The sequence below is a fragment of the Oncorhynchus gorbuscha genome, linkage group LG20, assembly GCF_021184085.1.
Source record: "Oncorhynchus gorbuscha isolate QuinsamMale2020 ecotype Even-year linkage group LG20, OgorEven_v1.0, whole genome shotgun sequence".
Taxonomy (NCBI): domain Eukaryota; kingdom Metazoa; phylum Chordata; class Actinopteri; order Salmoniformes; family Salmonidae; genus Oncorhynchus; species Oncorhynchus gorbuscha.
This window is the reverse complement of record NC_060192.1, coordinates 30,682,967-30,701,339: the sequence shown is the minus strand read 5'-3', so window position 1 is coordinate 30,701,339 and position 18,373 is coordinate 30,682,967. Positions and strand designations below refer to the sequence as shown.

General features: G+C 46.4%; 1 protein-coding gene across 3 annotated transcripts in view; it reads right to left on the bottom strand.

Moving 5' to 3' along the window:
• Positions 1 to 16,960, bottom strand: part of LOC124007486 (short transient receptor potential channel 5-like) — a 40,935-nt gene extending 23,975 nt beyond the window's left edge. For all 3 annotated transcript variants that reach the window (XM_046318097.1, XM_046318098.1, XM_046318099.1), the window contains exons 1-4: positions 16,458 to 16,960; positions 2,057 to 2,491; positions 1,538 to 1,855; positions 1,025 to 1,228 (exon numbers count right to left, since the gene is read on the bottom strand). In XM_046318097.1, the coding sequence (XP_046174053.1) occupies positions 1,025 to 1,228; positions 1,538 to 1,855; positions 2,057 to 2,446 (912 nt within the window). In that variant the 5' untranslated portion in view covers positions 2,447 to 2,491; positions 16,458 to 16,960. The remainder of the gene's footprint in view (positions 1 to 1,024; positions 1,229 to 1,537; positions 1,856 to 2,056; positions 2,492 to 16,457) is intronic.
• Between the last annotated feature and the right edge of the window lie 1,413 nt (positions 16,961 to 18,373).

Sequence of the window (18,373 nt, the reverse complement as noted above, 5' to 3'; positions counted from 1 at the left end):
AGTGCTCGACCATCAAGCTTCCATTGTCTACAACAGATCTCTTCTAGTCACTGCTCTCTTCTCAAATGTCGGGGTCATTTCCTCTAGTGTGCTAGATTATTATTAGTCAAGTGTTTTGTCACTGTCACTGACAGCAACTGACATTTTGCTGCATAAAGAAATATCCTAGGAAACAACGCATGGAAATTCATAATTGGCACTCTAGTGATATTATCACTACATACAGGAAGATGTGCTTGTTGAAATAGGTAACCCTGCCAGCATAGTGCCCAGCACTTCACCTGATACAGTGCCCAGCACTTCACCTGATACAGTGCCCAGCACTTCACCTGATACAGTGCCCAGCACTTCACCTGATACAGTGCCCAGCACTTCACCTGATACAGTGCCCAGCACATCACCTGATACAGTGCCCAGCACTTCACCTGATACAGTGCCCAGCACTTCACCTGATACAGTGCCCAGCACTTCACCTGATACAGTGCCCAGCACTTCACCTGATACAGTGCCCAGCACTTTTAATTTGTAATTTTATTTTTAATTTTACCTTTATTTAACCAGGCAAGTCAGTTAAGAACATATTCTTATTTTCAATGACGGCCTGGGAACAGTGGGTTAACTGCCTGTTCAGGGGCAGAACGACAGATTCAGCCCAGCACTTCACCTGATACAGTGCCCAGCACTTCACCTGATACAGTGCCCAGCACTTCACCTGATACAGTGCCCAGCACTTCACCTGATACAGTGCTCATCACTTCACCTGATACAGTGCCCATCACTTCACCTGATACAGTGCCCCGCACTTCACCTGATACAGTGCCCATCACTTCACCTGATACAGTGCCCAGCACTTCACCTGATACAGTGCCCAGCACTTCACCTGATACAGTGCCCAGCACTTCACCTGATACAGTGCCCATCACTTCACCTGATACAGTGCCCAGCACTTCACCTGATACAGTGCCAATCCATTCAGCTAAGGACACCCTCACTATAGCAGACATCTTCTGCATGGCCCTCTCACCTCTTTCTGGTGGTACTTGATGGCCAGTTTGAGCTTGGCCAGATCGCGGCAGTCCTTTGGGTCCAGCTCCTCACTGAGGTAGTCCCGGTGGTTGAGGATGGTCTCCAGCTCTCTGGAGCTCCTGGCCTGGTCCAGCAGGTCCTTGGCAAACAGCTTACACTGTTGGGACAGCTCCTCGTACTCCTGGCGGAACTCGTTCTCCACCTGGAAGAGTCATAAACTAGTTAAAACCCCTTTATAAACCCTTCATAAACCGTTAACACGACTGGGACAGCTCCTGGTAATCCTGACAGAGCTCGTTCTCCACCTGGAAGAGTCATAAACTAGTTAAAACCCCTTTATAAACCCTTCATAAACCGTTAACACGACTGGGACAGCTCCTGGTAATCCTGACAGAGCTCGTTCTCCACCTGGAAGAGTCATAAACTAGTTAAAACCCCTTTATAAACCCTTCATAAACCGTTAACACGACTGGGACAGCTCCTGGTAATCCTGACAGAGCTCGTTCCCCACCTTGCTCAGTTCTTTCAGCTCCCAGCCCAGGCGGAAGGCGGTTAGGATGGGGTCTTCGCTGGACAGGGCAATGAGGGACGGGCTGGCTAGGGTCTTGTAGACATTGAGGCGGGAGCGGGAGTGGCGCAGGCTGTCCACCTCGGAGCTGGACACGCACGCCACGCAGTCACAGCGGATCTGGTGTGGCCGGGGGATGGTGACTTTGCGCTGGACCAGCAGTTTGATGATCTCGTAGTTGTTGGTGTGAGCTGCCAGCATGATGGGTGTGATGTCAGGGGTAAACTCTGAGAACTGGGTATCCATCATCAGGTTGGGCACCTGGAGAAGTGAACAGGGGGTTGGGGTGGAGAGGGATTAATGAGTGCGCCCAGGCAAGAGCATAACCTGTATAACTTACATAACATGTATATAACCAGGAGAACATATACATAACATGTAACCATCATGCTAATTGGGCTACAGTAAGGACCTTGTAGGCCTAGGCTACTAGCTGAAATGTGCTCCTAAGGTCCACCTTACCTGTTTCTCTCCACTGGGCCTGCGGTGGGACAGCAGCAGTTCCACGGCACCCACCACCTCCTTGCGGATGGCGTAGAGCAGCGCGTCGCCCACGTGCACGCCGTGGTTGAGCAGCAGCTCCATCACCTCCAGGTTTTCGTTCTCGATGGCGATGAGCAGAGCGCTGCGCCCCAGCGGGTCCAGGCAGTTTACGTTGATGTTGTAGTAGATCTCCGCCTCCTGCAGGGCCAGCTTCACCCCGGCATAGTCGCCCTTCTCCACCGCCGTCAGGTACGCCCGCTCCTCCGCTGACAGCTCTGCTTCCGCCCGCACGATCTGCAGCGGGATGCGGTCGCGGTACGGCGAGTAGCTCGCCTTCTTGTAGTACAGCTGGGCCATGGGATTCATCATGTGCACACAGTCAGCGTCACTCGCGACCTACTGGGAGATTGGAATCTGGGGGCAAACAAAGAACAGCATGGGTTCGTTTTGTTCTCCACAGATGAGTGCGGAGTGGGACAGTGCTGAAAGCCTAAAAGGCTTTGTATGGTCATACTGCATTTACTGTGATGCGGCCTCTGCAGAAGTCAAAGCAAATATAGATTTTGTGGTTCGCGGAGCAGCGCAGAGCTGTTGTGAAGGAAGTGAGTTTGTGTTTATACAGGACTTCCCGTCCTGACCTACTGTCAGCCAATCATGTCAATGCGGAGCTATACGGAGCCCTCCAGATTGTTACAAAATTTGAGAGTAGCACGGCGATGCGATTTCGGAGCACAATTTGGCCTCTGCGTGCCTCCGCGGGATCAGCGCGGTGCGCTACCCCCAAGCCTCCACTCCCTCACCATGCGGTGCCATGAATATGGATGTGTGTGACTGGAGCTCCAGAGACTGCAGGCCCTGCGGGGCTGTGTGGGGCCACAGCGCTAGCTCTCCTCCCAACCATGGATGGGAGGGAATTTGGAGAAGGGGTGTCGAGGGGTGATGGGAGACCCCTCCTCCTGACCCCTCCTGACTCAGCCTCCAGTATTTTTTGCTGCAGTAGTTTATGTGTCGTGGTGCTAGGGTCAGTTTGTTATATCTGGAGTACTTCTCCTGTCTTATCTGGTGTCCTGTGTGAATTTAAGTATGCTCTCTCTAATTCTCTCTTTCTCTCTTTCTTTCTCTCTCTCAGAGGACCTGAGCCCTTGGACCATGCCTCAGGACTACCTGACATGATGGCTCCTTGCTGACCCCAGTCCACCTGGCCGTGCCGCTGCTCCAGTTTCAACTGTTCTGCCTGCGGCTATGGAACCCTGACCTGTTCACCGGACGTGCTACCTGTCCCAGATCTATTATTTGACCATGCTGGTCATTTATGAACATTTTAACATCTTGGCCATGTTCTGTTATAATCTCCACCCGGCACAGCCAGAAGAGGACTGGCCACCCCTCATAGCCTGGTTCCTCTCTAGGTTTCTTCCTAGGTTTTGGTTTTTCTATGGAGTTTTTCCTAGCCACCGTGCTTCAACACCTGCATTGCTTGTGGTTTGGGGTTTTAGGCTAGGTTTCTGTACAGCACTTTGAGATATCAGCTGATGTACGAAGGGCTATATAAATACATTTGATTTGATTTGATTTGATAGGAGAGAAATTGACTTTAGAAGTGTGCTTGCTTTTCCCTCAGTCTGGTCTTGCATGAGTGAGCCCCCTGCTTCAGGGCCTCTGTGGGAGATATGGGTCGACTCCAAGCTGAGCCATGGCTGACAAAACACTCTTCCACTGTATTTTCTGCAGCGTGTGGATGGCTGGGTGGTTTAAGTGCTGCTGGTGGGAGCTTAATCTCTTGGGGACGGTGACCTTGGCAAGACTGTCACTACCTCAGGTACCTAGGGACCTGCTCAAATCACTTAGATTTGACAAACACAGTAAGGTGATTGGCCAGAACGGCCAGAGAGGGTGGATACGTCTGTACATAAGCCAAGCTTGTTAGCCCCTGATCCCCTGGTAATTGAACCAACCATTGACTTAATCAATACAACTGAGCCACCCTTTGAGGTGGCTGACACGCTGGTGTTGACTCTGTCCTGGTTACACCAGTATTACATTCCCTCAGGTATTATGGAGATTGGAACACTCCAAACACACAGAAAAATTATTGGCAAGGAATCTCGACGAGGGATACTCAGTGGAACTTGTATGCTGGGAGTCAGGAAGCGAGTGAATCATTTAATAAACAAACAAAACATGGACAAAACAAGAAACACAAGCAGCGTATAGACATGAAACAGAAGCAGAAACAATAACGCCTGGGGAAGGAACCAAAGGGAGTGACAGATATAGGGAAGGTAATCAGGAAGGTAATGAAGTCCAGGTGAGTCTGAAGAGGCGCTGGTGCGCGTAATGATGTTGACAGGTGTGTGTAATAATGAGCAGCCTGGTGACCTAGAGCCCCAGAGAGAGGGAGTATACGTGACAGTACCCCCTCCCTGATACGCAGCTCCATCTGCAGGACACCGACCAAATGGACCCCCGGAACCAGGAGCGGACCGGTCGCCTCTGCTGAGGCACGGGAACCTGACGAGCCGGCTGAGGCATGGGAGCCTGCCAAGCTGGCTGAGGCATGAGAGCCTGCCGAGCCTGCTGAGGCATGGGAGCCTGACGAGCCTGCTGAGGCATGGGAGCCTGACGAGCCTGCTGAGGCATGGGAGCCTGACGAGCCTGCTGAGGCATGGGAGCCTGGCGAGCCAGCTGAGGCATGGAAGCCTGCCGAGCTAGCTGAGACATGGGAGCCTGACGAGCCAGCTGAGGCATGGGAGCCTGCCGAGCTAGCTGAGGCATGGGAGCCTGACGAGCCTGCTAAGGCATGAGAGCTTGCCGAGCTAGCTGAGGCATGGGAGCCTGACGAGCCGGCTGAGGCATGGGAGCCTGCCGAGCTAGCTGAGGCATCCTCTGTAGACTCGGCAACACATGCTTGACCGGCCAACCAAGTCTTGTGAACCTGACATGCCGGCTGAGGCATGGAAGCCTGATGAGCCAGCTGAGGCATCCTCGGTTGCTCCAGCAGAGGCACACGGACTCAACGTCACCTACCAACACAAAAAACACTGATGCTCCCCTTTTGTGAGGCGTTATTCTGTAACGTGTACGCTCAGAGTCAGGAAGCAAGTACAGGGAGTGAATAATTGAATAAATAGATGAACATGGACAAGAACAAGAAACACGAGCAGCGCACAGACATGAAACAACGAAACAGAAACAATAACGCCTGGGGAAGGAACCAAAGGGAGTGACAGATATAGGGAAGGTAATCAGGAAGGTGATGAAGTCCAGGTGAGTCTGAAGAGGCGCTGGTGCACGTAACGATGGTGACAGGTGTGCGTAATAATGAGCAGCCTGGTGACCTAGATTCCCAGAGAGAGGGAGTATACGTGACAGTTAGATTGTGTTCGCACCAATTCACCTTGGAAATGCTTTCCTGCGTCAGCTGTAAATGAGGAGGAATATGTATATTGACAACTAATAAGACTGTCCCAGAACACCAACAACAACCTCCAATGTGTAATACAGCTATTATATCTAATACTAAGCATTATTATTATTCCTTAGTGATAAGCTTTGGTAGCATCGTTCCATCATGGCTGTTTAATATCTACTGTGCTCAAACGCTCATGCTGTTCCATATCTCTTCACCAGACCAGGCTGGCAGCTGCAGTGCACAGAGTGCACAGTTTTTCAATGTGGGCAATATTTAGCATTAAATGTAGGTGAACCAAGCAAAGCCAACCTTATGCCCAGCACACATCCCCTATCTGTCTTTCTAACGGAGAGGACTAAAACTGGTCAAAGCAATTACATCAATCACCTCTTTTACAATCTCAATTCACATGCCTATGAAATATTAACTCTAAAGTCAATGATGTCTGTTGTCCCCCTCCATTATCAGATAGTTGTTCTAGAGCTTGCTGTTACAAATAACCAACAGAGTTACGCCTCTGGAGGGACTTCTGGGTTTACAGGTCCATGATTTATTCAACATTATTTACTGGAATGAGACAGGGTTACCGTGGTTTCTCCTCATACTCACAAATTCATACACATTTATAAACACTCATACACATTCATACAAACCCACACACAATCAAGGCCCACCGAGAGTGACCAAACCGTGCTCTGTGTTATTAAGGAAGCAAAGGTAACCTGCCTAATTGATTACCACCCCGTAGCACTTACGTCGGAAGCCATGAAGTGCTTTGAAAGGCATGGCTCACATCAACAGAATCATCCCGGATACCCTAGACCCACTCCAATTTGCATACTGCCCCAACAGATCCACAGATGACGCAATCTCAATCGCACTCCACACTGCTCTTTACCACCTGGACAAAAGGAACACCTACGTGAGAATGCTGTTCATTGACTACAGCTCAGCATTCAACACCATAGTGCCCACAAACCTCATCACTAAGCTAAGGACCCTGGGACTAAACACCTCCCTCTGCAACTGGATCCTGGACTTCCTGACAGGCTGCCCCCAGGTGGTAAGGGTAGGCAACAACACGCCTGCCACACTGATCCTGAACACTGGGGCCCCTCAAGGGTGCGTGCTTAGTCCCCTCCTGTACTCCCTGTTCACCCACGACTGCGTGGCCAAACACGACTCCAACACCATCATTAAGTTTGCTGACGACACAACAGTGGTAGGCCTGATTATCAACAACAATGATACAGTCTATAGGGAGGAGTTCAGTGACCTGGCAGTGTGGTGCCAGGACAACAATCTTTCCCTTAACGTGAGCAAGACAAAGGAGCTGATTGTGGACTACAGGAAAAGGTGGGCTGAACAGGCCCCCATTAACGTAGACGGGGCTGTAGTGGAGCGGGTCGAGAGTTGGTACACATCACCAACAAACTATCATGGTCCAAACACACCAAGACAATCGTGTAGAGAACACCTTTTCCCCCTCATCCTGACCGGTTGCATCACCGCCAGGTATGGCAACTGCTCGGCATCTGACCGTAAGGCGCTACAGAGGGTAGTGCATACGGCCCAGTAGATCACTGGTGCCAAGCTTCCTGCCATCCAGGACCTACAGTATATACCAGCCGGTGTTAGAGGAAGGCCCAAAACCTTGTCAAAGACTCCAGTCATCCAAGCTACCGCATGGCAAGGAGTACCGGAGCGCCAAGTCTAGGACCAAAAGGCTCCTTAACAGCTTCTACCCCCAAGTCAGAAGATGAATGAACAATTAATCAAATGGCCACCGGACTGTTTACATTGAACCCCCCCACCCTCCCCCATCTGTTATTACACTGCTGCTACTCACTGTTTATTATCTATGCATAGTCCCTTCACACCTACCTACATGTACAAATGACCTCGACTAACCTGTACCCCTGCACATTGATTCGGTACCGGTAACCCCTGTATATAGCCTTGTTATTGTTATTTTATTGTGTTACTTTTTATAATGTTTTACTTTAGTTTATTTAGTAAATACTTTCTTAACTCTTTCTTGAACTGCATTATTCGGCGCATGTGACAAATAAAGTCTGAATTTATTTGATTTAATATGTTAACAAAACCCAAATCGCTAGAACCTTTTCAAGTTACACATCCAGGTATTGTCTTCACTTTAGAAGCTCCTTTCAGCATCCATGAAGCCTTCATCTCTAACCACAATCCCACCGGATGTCTGAATTATATAGCCTACCCTTTACTCCAATTATAGTGTTGAAGGCTAAATAAAAGAGTTTGGCATTGTTAAAATAAACCTACTGTAAATGACTCCTTATTATCTAGTGTGTCATCTTACAGCATATTATTATTATACATGCTCCTGGTGTACTGTAACCTAATTAGTGTGGTGACCAGAGTGGTGAAGTGATGGGTGATATTAGGTTAAAGACTGTGAGGCATGGTGTTGATCATCCCTGGCCATGTGCTTCTCATTACTGCGTTGACTGATGCACAGACCACACATCTGCACCACACCACACTCCAATTACCACAAGACAAATAGCCTACAATGGAGTGGCTTCTCGGGAGTATATTTTCTCTCTCAAGTGCATTTCAACCATAGAGTTAAATAAAGGACTCATCTTAGGAACTACTTTAAATGTTAGGAGCCCTCAATGACAATGTCCATGCTAAAACATGTTATATCCATCTACAGTCCTCTATCTATCTCTATGATTTCAACCAACAACAAGACTGAGGGCAGTGCTGCTTCATCATGTTAAATATATATATATATATATATATATATATATATATATATATATATACCATTATCACTTAAATACTCTAAAAAGGTGCTATCTAGAACCTAAAATGGTTCTTTGGCTATCCCCATAGGAGAACCCTTTGAAGAACTCTTTTTTGGTTCCAGGTAGAACCCTTTTTGTTCCAGTTAGAAACCTTTCCACAGAGGGTTCTACCTGGAACCAAAAAAAAACAGTTATCTTAAGAGGACAGCCGAAGAAACCCTTTGGAAGCCTTTTTAAAAGTGTATTTCTATACAGAGAGACCACAGTAACATAATGAAAATGACTTGATTGTTTATCAAAACCCGAAATGAGGATATTCTATTAACTGTGCATGATGTGTAAATCAGGGGAGATGAAATACATGAGGAAGTACAACGGAACCAGCTGTGGGTGCTCAGTAATGTCATGGTGACCACAACCGATTCGCTGCACTTCTGAAGTCTTGTGAGCTGCTAGAGTGGCCCTGCCCGCCTGTAGGTGAAGAGAACCACTGGAGAGGACTTGGATATTTCCGACTGATGTTTCATTGCTATGCCCAGCAATAGAAATGCACTCATTGATCAACTTGCATAAGAGTTGTCTCCTGACGTTCAGGATTCTCTGGTTTGGCTCATTCCATCAGTGGCTGGATACCTGGCACTTCATAAACTATCTGCCATAGAACAAACACACTGGAGATGTGGAAGGCTGGAGCGTCCTCCCTGCTCCAGTACAGTATAGAGGTGTAGGGAGGCTGGAGTATCCTCCCTGATCCAGTACAGTATAGAGGTGTAGGGAGGCTGGAGTATCCTCCCTGCTCCAGTACAGTATAGAGGTGTAGGGAGGCTGGAGTATCCTCCCTGATCCAGTACAGTATAGAGGTGTAGGGAGGCTGGAGTATCCTCCCTGCTCCAGTAAAGTATAGAGGTGTAGGGAGGCTGGAGTAACCTCCCTGCTCCAGTACAGTATAGAGGTGTAGGGAGGCTGGAGTATCCTCCCTGATCCAGTAAAGTATAGAGGTGTAGGGAGGCTGGAGTAGGAGGCTGGAGCATCCTCCCTGCTCCAGTACAGTATAGAGGTGTAGGGAGGCTGGAGTATCCTCCCTGATCCAGTACAGTATAGAGGTGTAGGGAGGCTGGAGCATCCTCCCTGCTCCAGTACAGTATAGAGGTGTAGGGAGGCTGGAGTATCCTCCCTGCTCCAGTACAGTATAGAGGTGTAGGGAGGCTGGAGTATCCTCCCTGCTCCAGTAAAGTATAGAGGTGTAGGGAGGCTGGAGTAACCTCCCTGCTCCAGTACAGTATAGAGGTGTAGGGAGGCTGGAGTATCCTCCCTGATCCAGTAAAGTATAGAGGTGTAGGGAGGCTGGAGTAACCTCCCTGCTCCAGTACAGTATAGAGGTGTAGGGAGGCTGGAGTATCCTCCCTGCTCCAGTACAGTATAGAGGTGTAGGGAGGCTGGAGCATCCTCCCTGCTCCAGTACAGTATAGAGGTGTAGGGAGGCTGGAGTATCCTCCCTGATCCAGTACAGTATAGAGGTGTAGGGAGGCTGGAGTATCCTCCCTGCTCCAGTACAGTATAGAGGTGTAGGGAGGCTGGAGTATCCTCCCTGCTCCAGTTGGGAGACAGTATAGAGGTGTAGGGAGGCTGGAGCATCCTCCCTGCTCCAGTACAGTATAGAGGTGTAGGGAGGCTGGAGCATCCTCCCTGCTCCAGTACAGTATAGAGGTGTAGGGAGGCTGGAGTATCCTCCCTGCTCCAGTACAGTATAGACGTGTAGGGAGGCTGGAGCATCCTCCCTGCTCCAGTACAGTATAGAGGTGTAGGGAGGCTGGAGCATCCTCCCTGCTCCAGTACAGTATAGAGGTGTAGGGAGGCTGGAGTATCATCCCTGCTCCAGTACAGTATAGAGGTGTAGGGAGTTAATAAGAATGTTAAAAACAGTTTAATTAAAACTAATGAATGGTACTGCCTTCAAATGTATTCAATTGTGCCAATATATGGTCTGCCATTTTATGAGTGAGACTTCTGGCTCTATCACTATGGTGAGAACTATACATCTGGAAGAAAATTAGGTACTGTGTCCCTAGTGGCATTAAGACTGTACTACTGTACAAACCTCCAAACAACATTAATTTAAGAAATTGCATTGTGTCAGTTCAGGTTCAAGGGAGTCCAATATGTGTCAGATGAAGTACCACAATTCAATTCAGCAGGCTGAACGTGCTTTTAATCCTGAAACAGACACAGAGAATTTATCCACCCAGGAAATGCTAATAGGAGGCAAGATGCTTGTTTACTGCATCACAGACATGATGGGAAGGAGGAAAGAGAGAGAGAGAGAGAGAGAGAGAGAGGAGAGAGAGAGAGAGATGAGAGAGAAAGCGAGAGAGGAGAGTGACAGAACGAGAGAGAGGAGAGACAGAGAGAACGAAAGAGGGAGGGGGAGGGAGGGAGGGAGGGAGGGAGGGAGGGGAGGGAGGGAGGGAGGGAGGGAGGGAGGGAGGGAGGGAGGGAGGGAGGGAGAAGGAGCGAAGGAGGAGGAATCCACCAGAAGCACCATGAGAAATGTAAATCTTCCGCTCAACTGTGTGTGACTCGTCTACACTTCCTACCCCTGAGATATTGTTTCTCACAGCCCGTCAACTGGGTTAGGCACAAAGCTCAACAATGACTCTTAATTATTATCACAACAATGCTAATACTCCTCCTCAGAGAGATGAGTTATTCTAAACATGACTTTCTGTACTCATCACCCACTGTTGGGTCCGTTTCCACCCACGTTACAGTCGGTGTGTGCATCCAACGCGGACAGAGAATTATGACTAGGGTTGCAAAGGGAAGGTATATTATTGGAAATTTGAGGATGTTTACCATTAAACAACCAGAATGTTAATATCTTTTAAGGATTTTATGTGATCTATATCTAGTGGCCCTTTTGGGTACTTCAGATTATCAAAGGTGTCGGTAATTATCTCTGGCCCCCTCTCTGGCCTTATCACATATAATATATATGGAATAATTAAATAAGACGATTTTAAAATTAAACATAGAATGACAAAGTTTTAAATCATTGTTCTAAATGTATACAACAGGTGGGTCTAATCCTGAATGCTGATTGGTTAAAAGCCCAATTCCAGCCGATAAATGCAGATGTTCCATTTGACTGTAAATACAGGGCAGTTCTAAATGTATACAACAGGTGGGTCTAATCCTGAATGCTGATTGGTTAAAAGCCCATTCCAGCTGATAAATGCAGATGTTCCATTTGACTGTAAATACAGGGCAGTTCTAAATGTATACAACAGATGGGTCTAATCCTGAATGCTGATTGGTTAAAAGCCCATTCCAGCTGATAAACGGTTCCAGTATGAAATGTTAATGTTTCAGCATCAAACTGGTGGTATTTGGGAAAAAGGTAAATTACACAGGTAATTGAAAATAATGCCATTGTTGATTACATGCTTTTTTACTTCATTTGGCAATTTGGCTTGAACCATATGGTCTATCTAATAGAAAGTCATGGACAATATTCAAATATAAACTGACAAAGTTACGATAGATTTCCATAGATTTTCTGTTAATTACCAAAATTACTGAAGATTCCGGTAACTTTGGTAAATTGCTGGTAGCTTTGCAACCCTAATTATGACAAAGGGCAGATTCTTAGAAGCACTAAAGGAGCCTGAACATTTGATTCCTCCTGCGCTACCTACTGTATTCACAGCAAGGAACTAACTACAGTACATGGCGTAAACATTGGTTTTAACACATGGCTTAGTTAGAGGGTAGGTTCAAACATAGTCTCAGGTGTGGAACCACAGGTGTGATTTCAAAGCACACCTGAGACACACAGATGGATGGAGAGACTGCAGCCTTGGGGAAATGTAACGTCCATCTGGACAATGCAGCACATCTATGTGCTGTGGTTTCTGAAATGTAACAGATTTAGATACTATATATATATATATATGTGGAAATGTGGAAAAAGTAAACGAATCTGAATACCTTCCAAATGCACTGTATAAAACACACAGAGTGCAAAGCTGTCATCAAGACAAAGGGTGGTTATTTATAGGAATCTCCAATATAAAATATTTTTGATTTGTTTAACAGTTTTTTGGGTTACTACATGATTCCATGTATGTTATTTCATAGTTTTGATGTCTTCACTATTATTCTACAATATAGGGAAAAAGAAATAAAGAAGAACCCTTGAATGAGTATGTGTTCTAAAACTGTTGACTGGTAGTGTATATATATACACAGTGTATTCGGAAAGTAATCAAACACATTGACTTTAACCACATTTTGTTACGTTACAGCCTTATTCTTAAATTGATTCAACTTTTTTTCCCTCATCAATCTACACACAATACCCCATAATGAGAAAGCAAAAACAAGGTTTTAGAATTTTTTTGCAAATGTATAAAAAAAAATAAAAAAAATATTACATTTACATAATTATTCAGACTCTTAACTCTTTGTTGAAGCACCACTGGCAGCGATTACAGCCTTGAGACTTCTTGGGTATAACCCTACAAGCATGGCACACCTGTATTTGGGGAGTTTCTCCTACTCTTCTCTGCAGATCCTCTCAAGCTCCGTCAGGTTGGATGAGGAGCATTGCTGCAGAGCTATTTTCAGGTCTCTCCAGAGATGTTCGATCGGGTTCAAGTCCAGGCTCTGGCTGGGCCACTCAAGGACATTCAGAGACTTGCGTCGTTTTGGCTGTGTGCTTTGGGTAGTTGTTCTGTTGGAAGGTGAACCTTCAACCGAGTCTGAGGTCCTGAATGCTCTGGAGCAGGTTTTCATCAAGGATCTCTCTGTACCTTGCTCCGTTCATCTTTCCCTCAAACCTGACTGGACTCCCAGACCCTGCCGCTGGAAAACATACCCACGCCATGATGCTGTCACCACCATGCTTCACCATAGGGATGGTGCCAGGTTTCCTCCAGACATGGAACTCTGGAGCTCTGTCAGAGTGACCACTGGGTTCTTGGTCACCTCCCTGACCAAGGCCCTTCTCCCCCGATTCCTCAGTTTGGCCGGACATGCAGCTCTAGGAAGAGTCTTGGTGGTTCCAAAATTCTTCATTTTAAGAATGTGTTCTTGGGGACCTTCAATGCTGCATAAATGTTTTGGTATCCTTCCCCAGATCTGTGCCTCGACACAATCCTGTCTTGGAGCTCGATGGACAATTCCTTCAACCTCATGGCTTGGTTTTTGCTCTAAAATGCACTGTCAACTGTGGTACCTTATATAGACAGGTGTATGCCTTTCCAAATCATGTCCAATCAATTGAATTTACCACAGGTGGACTCCAATCAAGTTGAAGAAACATCTCAAGGATGATCAATGGAAACAGGATGTCTGAGCTCAATTGGGAGTCTCATAGCAAAGGGTCTGAATACGTATGTAGATAAGGTATTTCCTTTTTTATATATACATTTGCAAAAATTGTGTGTGTGTGTGTGTGTGTGTGTGTGTGTGTGTGTGTGTGTGTGTGTGTGTGTGTGTGTGTGTGTGTGTGTGTGTGTGTGTGTGTGTGTGTGTGTGTGTGTGTGTGTGTGTGTGTGTGTGTGTGTGTGTGTGTGTGTGTGTGTGTGTGTGTGTGTGTGTGTGTGTGTGTGTGTGTGTGTGTGTGTAAATTACTTAATTTTGTTTTATTTGGCATTGCGGTACATTGCTATCGTTCAAGCTGAATTTAGATAACTGAGCACAGACGTCAATTCAACGTCTATTCCACATTGGTTCAAAGTAAAAAAAAATTTAAAGACATGTAAACAATGTTGATTCAAACAGTGTGTGCCCAGTGGGTTGTATCTGTTTGGAGAACCTGGAACATATATCTAATGACTGTATGACAGGAGGAGGAGGAAGAAGAGATTACGAGGAAGGAAATTATGTGTGATTGTTTGTTTAGTGCTGTGTGCGGTGAGATTAGATTAGATTAGATTAGGGCTGTTGATTTGCTAAGAACACAGTAGCACACCTCTTACAGTAGTTTGATTGAATATGTGCATTAGAAATGAGGAAGAGAGTTCTTTCAAATCAAATTCAAATGTATTTGTCACATGCTCCAAATACAACAAGTGTAGACCTTACTGTGAAATGCTTACTTACAAGCCCTTAACCAACCGAGCAGTTCAAGAAGAGTTGAGACAATATTTACCAAATAAACACCGCCTATTATATAGGTCCTGGATTGCAGGAAGCTTGGCCCAAGTGATGTACTGGGCCGTATGCACTACCCTCTGTAGCGCCTTAAGGTCAAATGCCGAGCATTTGCCATACCAGGCGGTGATGCAACCCGTCAGGATGCTCTCGATGGTGCAGCTGTAGAACATTTTGAGGATCTGGGGACCCATGCCAAGTCTTTACAGTCTCCTGAGGGAGAAAAGGTTTTATCGTGCCCTCGTCACGACTGTCTTGGTGTGTTTGGACCATGATAGATTTTTGGTGATGTGGACACCAAGGAACTTGAAACTCTCGACCCGCTCCACTACAGCCCCCTTGCTGTTAATGGGGATCTGTTCGGCCCACCTTTTCCTGTGTCCACGATCAGCTCCTTTGTCTTGCTCACATTGAGGGAGAGGTTGTTGTCCTGGCACCACACTGCCAGGTCTCTGACCTCCTCCATACAGTCTCATCATTGTTGGTGATCAGGCCTACTACTGTTGTGTCATCAGAACACTTAATGAGGGTGTTGGAGTTGTGTTTGGCCACGCAGTCGTGCATGAACAGGAAGTACAGGAGGGGACTAAGCACACACCCACGAGGGGCCCCAGTGTTGAGAATCAGCATAGAAGAAGTGTTGTTGCCTACTCTTACCACCTGGGGGTGGCCAGTCAGGAATTCCAGGATCCAGTTGCAGAGGGAGGTGTTTAGTCCCTGGGTCCTTAGCTTAGTGATGAGCTTTGTGGCCACTGTGGTGTTGAACGCTGAGCTGTAGTCAATGAACAGAATTCTCACATAGGTGTTCCTTTTGTCCAGGTGGGAAAGGGCATTGTGGAATGCGATTGAGGTTGCGTCATCTGTGGATCTGTTGGGGCGGTATTCGAATTGGATTGATTCTAGGGTATCTGGAAGGATGCTGTTTATGTGAGCCATGACCAGCCTTTCAAAGCACTTCATGGCTTTCCGACGTGAGTGCTACGGGGCGATAATAATTTAGGCAGGTTGCCTTTGCTTCCTTGGGCACAGGGACTATGCTGGTCTGCTTGAAACATGTAGGTATTACAGACTAAGTCAGGAAGAGGTCTGTCCTTTCGTATCTATCTTATAAATCATACGCAGGAAGAATCATTGGCGTGGTATTAACTTGCAGGCCCAATTGTTTAATTGTGTTTCAGTCCTTTTAAAAGGTCGGGGACAAGTCATGTTGAAGTGCTTAGAAGGGTCCATGCCTCTGTTAAAATAAGCACAAAGTGCCAAAGCCTGGCTAAACACATGCTTTAAAACCCTCTCAACACAATGTGGTGTTTTTACAGTTATTGTCTGTGGTAAGAGAGGTTTACTGGTAAACTACAGTAGATGACGCCCCGTGTTTTTATCTCAGCATTAATGGGGGATGTATCAATAACTCATGGTTGATGATTTCCACAGAGATAAACAATCTATTTGAACTAGAATGACAGCCCATTTTCCTCTTTTCTGCATTAATGATGGATTTAGATAGCCCTTTCCTGCAGTCGAAGGACCAAACACCCCCTAATGGCCTCATGGGTGGAATGTAGTAATATTTTTCATAATTTCATAATTTCTAAACATGTTTTTTTAACAGCCGAAAATCTGGTGTTTCTATGTCAAACGGTTCTGATATATTTCAGTCTTCTGTGTATATAAAGTGTAATGTTGAGGTTCAAACTCAAAATGTAATACATTTCAACTCCATATCTGACATGATACCGGTGTCTTCTTTATTTATATAAACCCGTAACCATGTATTGTAGGTGTATACTTTTGTTTCATAGTGGATTTGTTTAAGATTACCAAGAAACCCACTGCAGTAATTTAACACAGCTGATTGATCTCCTGCAGATTAAATATGTACACTGAGCCACCATTTCCAGTGTGTCAGAAAAGGAAAGACAAACACTAGTCCGATCATTCACCCTGGAATCTGGATCATACTTAGTCTGACTATGGAGATGCAATGTTTACACATGGATTGAAAAGATAATGAGGAACTTACCTGATGCAGATTTTCTACATTCTCTATTTCTTTGTGTTTCCCTACCAGTCTGTCCCTTTTCTGATTACTTCTAGATCATTTTTTTAATGGTGATTGGGTGGTCCTGTTAGAATTGGTGGGATTCTTATCCAATCCTCATGGTCGGTGGCTGTGGCTCCAAGAGACGTCTCCCAGCTCCCACCATGGAGCAGAGAACTCGAATCGGGAACAGGGAAGGCTGATTACCCAGAATCTCCATCCCTATACTCCTCCCCACTGCGGGGTAAAATAACAAGAGCACCACTGATAATCCAGGAGGTTTTCTCTAGCATCAGATAAGAGACTAATAAATGGCTGGGTATCTTCTCTCTCTCTGTAAGAAGGGGTGTCTGTGGTGTTCTAGCTCTGTTCTGTTATCCTGCGCTCCTTTCACCCCACACAGGTTGCAGTGCTCTGCTCACTCCTCCCTGATTGGTGTAGCGGCAGGGCCGGGGGCTCGCCGTGCGTTTGCCGCGGTTGTCATGGTGTCGAGCGGAGTGTGGTCACAGCGGCAGCTGCAGCAGATGCCCTTCTCCAACCCCTCTCGGTCTCTGTCAAAACTGCCAGCTCCTCCCCTCCTGTCTGTCTGTCTGTCTGTCTGTCTGTCTGTCTGTCTGTCCTTACATCAGACTCCCCTCTTTGGCGCTTTGCTTTCTCACTCTCTTTTCTCACGCTCGTCTTTCTCAACCCTCCCTCCCTCCCCCTCGTCTATCTGTCTCCCCTCCTTATCACTCCTACACCAGCCTCCTCTCCCCCACTCATTCATCTTCAGTATCTGCTTGTATAGGGGCTGTTGATGTCAGCTCTTCTCTCTCTGCTCCCTAAATTGCAGGTGAAATTAGTCATCCGAGGCTAATCAAGGATCAAGGGATTTTACATGGCTTTACCCATTCCTGCCTGTCGCCACCAACTCTACAGAGTTTAGTCTATAATTCTGCAGTTCACCATTTGCATGCAGAACCAATACATGAACCTGTAATGTAGGCTACCTTGTGTTGCATCTAACCAGACTGTAATTGTGCTACCCTAATTGTGTTAATTGAATGGAGCCCCATGTATTCTGGTGACTCTCCATGTGATCCAGACCCATTGTGGGGATAAATGAAGAACCTTTGAAATGACAATAGGAGAGAGGATATGTGCCAGCGATGTGCTCAGCCTCATGGAAAGCAAGACAGGCGAGCAGAGAGTGAGGGGATCATTGATTCACTGTAGTGTTCATTTTCCCCAGTCAGATGACATTACCTATACAGGAATGGCTGGCTTGTGGCACTGCAGACGACACACACAGCAGACGACACACACAGCAGACGACACACACAGCAGATCTAACTACCCACTATGCCCATTTACTAGAAACAATAACAGCCCAACTTAGATTCAGTGTGCCACTGGCATACCAATATCATTCTGAAAAACATGCCCGGTCTTTAATAAGAATGCAAATGTAGCGCCAGCAGGTATTCACAAGATGAAAAGATCTGAGTATGTCCCACACTGCTTCTGTTCAACAAAAAGGATTTTTTTTTTTGTTCTTCGAAAGACTCAAAATCCCCTGATTGATTACCCATGTTAACGATTATCATTGAATATCTGTATCACATAGGGATGATTTGATAGCCTAAATCCTGCTCAGACAATCTCCCTGGTTAGTCTGCAATCCAGTCAACCACACCTAATCTATAGAGTGATTCATTTAATTACTTGATGAATTTAGAAAATTCTGTAATTAGAAATTGGCAATGTGGGTTATTCATCAAGATGCAGCCTGGACTGTGGCTAAAACCCTCTTCCCTATAGTGCTGTCTCCTCATCTCTGCTCCTTTGATGGCTTGTGGGTCTTGACATCCATAATGTATACGATGGGTCTGTTCTCTCATTTATTCCTGCTGAAATAA